We start from the raw sequence: 9,613 nt of genomic DNA on the forward strand, positions 1-9,613 counted from the left end.
TCCTATACATTTTTCAAAATTAAATTCCTATTTTAAAATAGATACAATATCATTTTTTTAATACTTATAAGTAGTATAATATTTTAAAGATAATTAAATTAAAACTTATTATTTTTGTTGGTAAATATTTCAAATATGTTAATTAATTGATACAATTTAAACGAAATAACAAAGAAAAATTAAAGGATTAATATTTAATGAAAAGGTTATTTGCTTGAAAATTTTTAACAATAACAAATCCAGGTTATTTTTTTCCTTTTAATTGTTTTTATTCAGGTTTTGATTTATATGAGATATTGAATTAACAGTTACGTAAGGTGATGAAACGAGGCTGTAATATGTATGCAAAATATGTGCTTCGTATTCTAAATTCCAACCCATAATTTTTACAATTACTTCTTCTGTTTATTCCATTTTTATCTTCGAATCTGTAAATTTTATCGAATTAGAAATAAAATCGTTCCTGTTGTCGCTGCAAACCTTACCACTCGCAACCCGACCAATAACACGAAGGTGACAAACAAGTTTTCTATCGGATCCGAGTTAATAAAGTTCAAAGATGTCCGCTGTTGAATTTACAGAAAGATAATCTTGTTTAATCTCATAAATTTTACAGGTTAGTTATTGTATATTATTTTAAAATACTCTTTCTATTTTATTTTATCACTAGTTACAAGAATAAAGCGTGACATATTTTAAAGGTTAAGCAACAAATTGATTCGGAAATGGATATAGACGACCTATTAAAGTTATTACAGTGACGAATGCAATTATTGTTTCATAGTGTATATCTATATATATATATATAGAAGCGAAATTATTCTCTGGTTGTCAAACCAGCATTTCAATCATACAGGTAAATTAAAACGAGTTCAGACATTAATAATAATAATAATTTCATAAATATTGATATTAATTTAGTTTTACAGACGTTAAGTTAATATTAAGGAAACACTTATATTTTTGTATCGTTTATAATCCATGTATATGCATAGAGTTGTAGAAAAGTATAGGAAAATTTCGTTTCTAGGAAGTACCTGTGACTTTGACCTATATGCTTTGACAGCAAAATAACAGGAATATCTGGGTTTCTATCACCTGTGAAATATTTTTCCGATTTAAAAAGTCGATAATATTTAATTATATTTATTAATTTTTTTATAGAAGATATTGTTCTGTGTTTAAGAATTGTTTAAAATGCGTGTTTATGTTTTTCTAATCGTGCTAACTTATTTTTTAATATAATTAAACATCTGCTGATCTTTTCGTTAAAAAATGATGACGTTTTCAGAACTTCATGAATAATTCAAGTGTAGCATTATTTAAAAAGTATATTCTGTAAAAATATTTAATATTCCATGTAACTATAGAGCTAGTTAATTCGTTTTTACTATAAATCGAATGGTAGGTAACCTTGGGAACAATACTTTAAGTTATGTTGCCTGAGCCTTAAAATAGTTTTAACTTTTCAATTCGTCAGTTTGTTAAAATTCGATATTTTTAAAACTCTTATATAGTGAACGATAGAGAGATTTTATTTCCGATAAATGTTTCAGGTTCACATGGTCTGATACACACACACACACACACACTTTAGGGAAGCCTCACCGTTCACAAATTGTCCATAAACAAGCCTCCAAGTGTGAAAAATGCAAACAGTATTTTTAATTCTATAATTTAAAACTGATGAAAAATATGCTTTGTATTTAATCTACTTAAAGGTATCACGTTCTATTTATATCTGATTTATGTTTAGTTTTAACTAGTTTCGTTTCTATATAAGGTTTATAAAGTGAACTTATGATGAAAAACTAGACTTGTTTTGTTTTGTGGATGCATATTTTTTTTTAATGAATTTATATAGGTTATACCTTCATTTCTTTCTTTTATTAACAGTTAATGCCATGGCCGAACTACAACGAATTTCTCATATCGCAGAAGATCAAGCGGCGCCTGTTGGAATCGTCAATATCGCTTTTAAACACGATGAACCTTCAAAGGAATCGTCTCCTCCGATTATTAACGAGAAGCCCGTTCAATTATCAAAAGAAGAGAAGAGACAAAAAAAATTATCTATTTTTAAAAATTTACTTGTTTTAAGTTTTGGTTTTCTACTGTTATTCACAGCTTTCCAGTCTCTGTCTAATCTACAGAGTAGTATAAACAGTGCCAAAGGATTAGGAACTGCATCCTTAAGTGTTATATATGGTGCTTTGGTTTTATCCTGCATGTTTCTTCCGACATTTATGATAAAATTGCTTACCTTAAAATACACGTTAATAGTGTCGATGCTGATGTATTCGTCTTATATGGCTGCTAACTTTTATCCGGATTGGGGTACTCTGATACCAACTTCCATCATTTTAGGACTCGGAGGAGCACCTTTGTGGACATCAAAATGCTCTTATTTGACACATATCTCGATAGAATATGCTCAGTTAACAGGCAACAAAGTCGAAACAATAGTCACTCGGTTTTTTGGAATATTTTTTATGGTATTTCAAAGCGGACAAGTGTGGGGAAATTTGATAGCTTATAAAGTACTTCAACCTGGAAATGTTTCTTCGATCAACGAATCGTTAATATCTGGATGCGGTGCTAATTTTTGTGTTGCGGAATCATCAACGAATAATACAAATCTCGAAAGACCATCGGATTTTAAAATCTATCTTCTGTGTGGAATTTATACTGGATGTTCCTTATTAGCAGCACTCTTTATTTTCATCTTCCTTGATCCCCTGAAAAAATCGGAAGATGGAAAAGGTAAACCTTCGTACGGATTACTTATCGAAACTATGAGGCATCTCAAAAATCCTCATCAAGTTCTTTTGGTGCCATTAACAATATTTAGTGGTCTAGAACAGGCTTACATTATTGGGGACTTTACTCAGGTTAGTACATTCTTATTTAATAATTACTATAAACTTAGACGTTTAGAAAAATGCACAGATGTTTCTAAATTTAATTAAATGCTTTACAGTTTAAGTTTTTAAATTACTTTTTTTGAACTATGTTATAAAAGCATTCATTTACAAAAAAGGCGAAAACAATTTCGAAGCCATTTTTTAAAATTAAATCTACAAATTATGTAAAAATCTGCAACAAAATATTGTTTCTTAAGAGATTTTTATGTATACTTTTTGCTTTATTCTGCATTTTCAAGTCTGAATAACATGCATTCTTCGTATTTTGTAGAATAGATGGCATTCAAATTATAAGATCTGGAATTAAAAATGCCCTTAAAGAAGAATATTTATATGCATATTTATACAATTCAGACACAAATTGACACAAATTTTGAAATATTGACTTCACTGGCTGTTCTGACTATTGAAATATGTAGCCTATTATATAATTAAAAATAAAATAAAATTCAACTTAGAGATAGAACTGTCATTAGTTTACAAAAATACAATTATTTATAAAATGTTGTTAATTACTTAGATTTAAAATAAAAATAGCACTTGTATCAACTCTTTTACATAAAAATTATATAATATGCCTCATAACGTATTTTATAAATATGTATTCTTATTAAAAACTATTGTATTTTTAAATGCTACATATTGCACTGCATATATATATAGAAACACTATATTATTATACTATGCTAAAGAACGAAAATCGACCTTTATCAACATTTTATATACAGCAAAACCTGTGTAAATCCGTTTTTAAAAGATTTTTCCGTTTAGGTAGGTTTATGTTTTGGACAGGTTTTACTCTACCTTAATCTATGTTCAATGCTATTTATTATACTCATAAAAGTAATTGGCTAATACTTTCATATCTTGAATATGATTTTTTTCTTCAATTTTTTATAGGCTTTCGTTAGTTGTTCTTGGGGTATACACAACGTTGGTTACGTAATGATCTGTTTTGGTGTGATGGATGCTCTGGGTTCTGTGACTCTTGGTCATCTGTCTAAAATAACAGGAAGAAAAATCATTTTTATAGCAACGGCACTTTCTAACGTTGGAATTATAATTCTCATGTTTCTTTGGTCCCCTAATCCCGATCAAAAAGTAGTTTTCTTCGTCATCTCTGGATTTTGGGGATTAGGAGATGCCGTTTGGCAAACACAAATTAATTGTAAGTATATAAGAAATGTATATTATATGTAGGCTTATGTTTATATATATTATATTTTAATGGACTTGGCCATCATTACTATTACTTCTATGTTAAAATATTAATTATTTTTTCCCTCCTACAGCATTGTATGGTGTATTATTTCCGAAAAACGAAGAAGCAGCTTTTGCTAATTACCGTTTATGGGAATCTCTGGGATTTATTATAGCCTTCGCCTACAGTAGTTCACTATGCATAACAATAAAATTGTATATTTTATTAATTGTACTCGTTGTAGGAATGATGGGATATTTAACTATAGAAATTCGAATTTCAACTGTAAAAAAGAACGAAATTTCATCAGAAACGAAAATGCATAGTAGTGAAAAGTAAGCAGAAAAGAATACAGCAATTATATTATGTAGGTGAACATTGTTTTCAATCTCTCAACCGTTTCATTCATTGTACAGGGTATGTATACAGATAAATACTAAAACTAACCATTCCAATGTTTCTAAAATCGTCCGTAAAGATCGCATTTTCTTGTAAATATGCTATTTTAAAAAAAGGTTTTGTCAAAATAAAAATTAATTTTTAAGTGTTTACCTCTTTTTTTTTCTTCTTTAAATGTTTATTTCGTAATTTCAAATGTTAAAACCTAAGAATATTTGTATAGTCACGTTAATTCAAATATTTATGCTTTATTAATGCATATTTTATGCTTAAAATATAAACATACACAATAAAATATTCGCATTTACTGAAGAAGAGATGTTTTAAATAAAAATAATGAACCTATTATATTTCTTTCTTTTATTCTTGTTTTCCAGAATATATTAGAAATAAAATACAATATTATGATTTAAAAAGTCTATATATCCAAATAATATTTTTATTAATATAAAATTAGTAACTATTATTCAGTTGGAAAGAACTTGTTTAAATAAAGGTAAACAACAAAAAAAATGGAAATTAGCTATTTTATTTTGTCACAAAAACATTTACTTTCGTTTTTGATTCTTTCCTCCTGTGGGCTCTATAAGGGCCTTTTTCTATACTTATCGTGGGTTTGGCCGGGCCCTAATATACGGGACGAACTGCTCCTGAAAAATTCCTGAGGATTACTCACCCCGATTCGATTCCGGACATCCCAGAGGGTAGGCTGAAGTCTTAACCGACTTTTTACATTTGACAAACTAATATCGGCGTTTCTGTTCTAATACTGAATAATTATGAATTTATTTTCTTAGAGATATACATATAATTATTTTATATCCGGATTTTTTGAATTTGAATGTATTTAAAAATTTTTGTCAAGTTCAATCAATGGATATGCAATGATCTGTTACGTTCTATTTTGAGAGATTCTATATTTCTTTATTAGCATTTGATGTAAGATATGTTAAAAAAAAGAAAAAAAATCAATGTTTGACTAAATGGCTTGTAATTTTTTTTATTAGAGGTAAATCTTTATATTTTTCGTGCCCGATGACTCTAAAAATTTATAGAAAGATAACCTGTTTGACACGATGATAAACAACTTTTAGCGTTTGTTTTCGTCAGTTTTATTTATTGTAATGGGGGAGGAAGTAGTTTTACATCTATGTCAAGTCCTCAATCTTCAAAATGTCATAAAACAATAAAAAAAAAATATCGACAGTTACGTGAACTAAATTATCGAAAATATTAAAAAGCAGATGGGTGATTTTATTTGTATAAAAATTGAAAATTGTGATATAAATGAATTCCATTCGTCATATTATATAAGTAAAATTAAGAAATGCTGATCCAAAACATCTCAATCTGCCAAATTTCGTATTCTTTTGAACAGAAACTTGCTATAAATAAATTTGTAAAAATCTAGTTCATATTTTGAATTCAGATTATAACTTCACTGGAAAAAAAAAATGTACATGAACTTTATCCTATATTTAGTTAAAAAGTATTCCATTTGGAACACTTTTTAACTATATTTTAAACTATATAAAATATATATTATCCTTTAATTTATTATTTTGAAATGCATGATTATATTATATAGCCTAGAGGAAATGTTCCATAATTCCTAATTCGTTTTATTACTATAACTTCTTTATTATTAAAGCTAAAATTATTATTTCTTTTAAACAGAAAAATATTCTTTGATTAATTGTTCAAGCAATCTCTTTGTTAGAAGCAATTAAAACATTTTTGTAAAGAGCACTTCTGAAATTAGCAAACAGTATCAAAAATGAGGGCTTGGAAAAAAAAAAATTTCTCCAAATTCGAACCTCCAAACATTTTTTGTTTGAAAATGCCAGTAGTTATTTTAAAATATAATCAAATAATTTCTTAAAATTTTCAAATTTACAATAATTAAAAAAAATTGTTTGCTTTTGACAATGGCAGATTGAGGACTTTGGAGATGCTCCTCATTGCTCAACAGTGAGACTCTTATTGTGAAAATAGAAAATATGAAACTTTTTAAGCTAAAAAAAAAAAACTGATTTTTTCACTAAAATCAGCTTAATCTCTTAATTTTCTTCTTAGTATAGAATAAAATAGAATTGAAAAGGAGATTTATTTAAACTTTTTAAATTATTAAATCACAAAACGTTTCTTAAAATTATAGCAAAATATCTCAGCTTTTTAGAAATCCTTCTCACTTGTAAACTGTACCAATCAATAAATTTGCCGTTGAATTTTGATATTTTTGTCAGTGATTACAATATTACATTTTCAATTTTATTGTTTGGAAGAAGAAAATATTGATTTCTTTGTTATAAATTCCTAAAAATATATATAATAATAAACAAAAATACATTTTCATACTTTAAATGATTTTCATTCAATCTGATTCTTTTAATAATGACAATAAACTTTTTATTAAAATGATGAGTAAAAAATATGATGACCACAAAAATTAGAAAATGAAGCAAAACAAATGTTACTCTGTAAATAAATTTTTCAATTTTACTATATTCTTAGCATTGTTATCTGTTAGTATTGAACCTTATGTTTCAAAAAATAATAATAGCAATAATTACAATTTTTTAAAATTAATTGCAACTTTCTTTTCTCTATTGGGACATAGAGAAATTGTTTGTTGTTTTGCATAAAAGATAATTAAAATAAATTTAAGTGTTCTAGTAATTTTATTAATGTTTGTTTCAAAAATTTGTCTGCTTTTTAAAATTTTTAATTGGTTGAGTAAAAGGGAATTAGCTGTAATTTGTTTGGGGGTAGGGTGGTGTTGCAATATTAACTTTACCCAAAATAAGATTAGAATTTTATTTCGTAATACACAATAAAAGCATATGTATCCATTTATAAATGGAGAATTTTCACGTTTTTTTCAAAATATTGATTCTATATTTCAGATTGTTTTCCATTCTTAAGCTTGATGTTTATTAATTAATGGATGTATTATGCTTGTATGTAAATTGTTAATTTTTCTAAACTAAAATAAATTTAAAAGAATCAGAATCTGGAAAAATTTTGGTATCATCCCATCACTAATTAATACAATAGTCATACTTTATAATAATCAACATTAGTTTAAAAAAAATTCCCTTTGAATTATATTATTTACATTATTTTGATCATTTAATTTGCTATTTACCAATGTATAAATTCGAAATAAATGTAAAGTAGTGTAAACACTATCTAAATGGATACAAAATTTTCAAAATTCAGAATAAATTAAAATAAACATTGATACTGACAAGAATATATTATAATTAATGAAGTGAAAAATTCTACAGATTAATTATAAGAAAAAATGTTGGCAAAACAAAATATACAAGATTTATGAAACCACTTATGTTATTATATTCAAGTTGGTTAAATAGATCTTTGATGACAAGTGATAATGTCTAGCAACTGAAGAGAAAATTATTTTTTAGGGTAACACTAGAAAATTGCTATAAAAATACTTTGTAAATACACAATTTCTTAACTTGGATAATTTTCAAATTATTCAAGCATCAAACTCAATCAAGAAATATTTTTAAAAATAATTCAAAATTTGATAAACATAGAATCATCAGAAATATGTCAAATTATTGATTGATATTTTCAATTTTAATCATTATCAAACACTTGTAATGCTTAAAGAATCAAAATATTAGAAATTATTTCCTCAACAATTATGAATAATCTAACAAACAGCACTTTTTAACTAGTAATAATTGTATTTAAGTATCATCTATTATTCAGTTATCCATCTGAATTGGAAAATAAGTTACAATATAACTTATTTTGCAATATAAGCAATTAAACTGATATTTATAATTTTGAAAAATTTAGTCTTTGAATAAAGTTTACTTACAAGTAGTAACTTACAACAGTAAAAAGATAAAGCAATTTTTTTTCTTTGTCAGTCAATCATGTGCACACGTACACAATTTTGAAAATGTTCACTGACAATATCATTTATTTTTTATAGTTTTCATATTATTTAACTTATAAAATTAAGACAGAAGTATCTGTATTGTCATAATTTTTGTCATTAAATATTCTATTTTTCAATATACAAATTCAAAAACCATAATTTTATCAGAAGTTGGAATTTTTATTTAACAAAAGCACCAGCCAACCAATTATTTTTATTTGATGGTGAATATTTTTTCAGAAAAACAAAGGTTTTATTAATGTTTTCATTAGCTGAGACAATTAAGGCTTCTGCATGCCACTTTGGGAATTTGGTTTGAGTTTGGGTAAGATCTTAGAAATGTTTTTAGGATAATATGGCACCGACAAGCTGTAGTTGCTCATGTATTGATGGGTGCTTTCAGTATCTTTTGTTAGAGATCCAAGACAATCGAGTTAATTACAACTTACTGCAGTAATAAATATTTCAATTATGACAAAAGACTGAAAGATCAAAATCATTTTTATTTTTACAATAATCTAATTACATGTCTAAATACATTTAAAATGAATTTAAACTTTCCATTTCTAAATTCATAAAGAATATGTGTTAATTATTTTGTATTCAAATTTATTATTAATTTATAATTTTTAATGATAATCTGCTTTATCTGGTTTACCAAATTGTTTTTCCCATCTTTCTACATATTCTTTTTTTCTCTGTTCTCTTCGAGCAAAATATTCTGGATATTGAGCCTTTTCTAATGGATGCCAGAAATCTATAACCTAAATTTATATAAAATTTTTGTTATATAATTTTAAAATGAATAAGATTTAAGTATAAGAAAATACACAAAAAATAAAACAAAAGATTTATTCAATGTTGCTATCCAAAAATCTTTTTTGATCCAGATTATTTTTTAATAAAACGAAATAACACTGCATTCACAATACACTACAGTACAGTTTGTTTTGCTATACAGGTTAACTAATAAATGAATTATAACTTGTTTGTCATTATTCTTATTGGATCATGTTTGCAACCTCTAGCATTTATTTCCCATTTCAAAGAAATCACTTTTACTGTTTATAAAAAAATTCAACAATAATAAATTAAAGAATTTTGCCTACTAAATAATTGTAATATAGATAAAACTAATGTAAAAATCTTATATAAAGAAAAGAATACATA

The 9,613-nt window shown here is 25.9% G+C and overlaps 1 protein-coding gene across 3 annotated transcripts; it reads left to right on the top strand.

Moving 5' to 3' along the window:
• Positions 1–295: 295 nt before the first annotated feature.
• LOC111628814 (protein unc-93 homolog A-like) lies at positions 296–4,668 on the top strand. Of its 3 annotated transcripts, none has more exons than XM_023372654.1 (4): positions 296–616; positions 1,897–2,891; positions 3,825–4,092; positions 4,217–4,667. In XM_023372654.1, the coding sequence occupies exons 2-4, from the start codon at positions 1,905–1,907 to the stop codon at positions 4,462–4,464; spliced, it is 1,503 nt and encodes a 500-aa protein (XP_023228422.1). In that variant the 5' UTR covers positions 296–616; positions 1,897–1,904; the 3' UTR covers positions 4,465–4,667. The 3 variants fall into 3 exon arrangements, with proteins under 3 accessions (XP_023228422.1, XP_023228424.1, XP_023228423.1); XM_023372656.1 differs by lacking the exon at positions 296–616 and adding an exon at positions 756–856 and having other exon boundaries at positions 4,217–4,668; XM_023372655.1 differs by lacking the exon at positions 296–616 and adding an exon at positions 1,624–1,721 and having other exon boundaries at positions 4,217–4,668.
• The last annotated feature ends 4,945 nt before the right edge of the window (positions 4,669–9,613 follow it).

This window comes from Centruroides sculpturatus, unplaced genomic scaffold (assembly GCF_000671375.1).
Source record: "Centruroides sculpturatus isolate CEXI.00-Female unplaced genomic scaffold, Cexi_2.0 scaffold590, whole genome shotgun sequence".
Classification (NCBI taxonomy): domain Eukaryota; kingdom Metazoa; phylum Arthropoda; class Arachnida; order Scorpiones; family Buthidae; genus Centruroides; species Centruroides sculpturatus.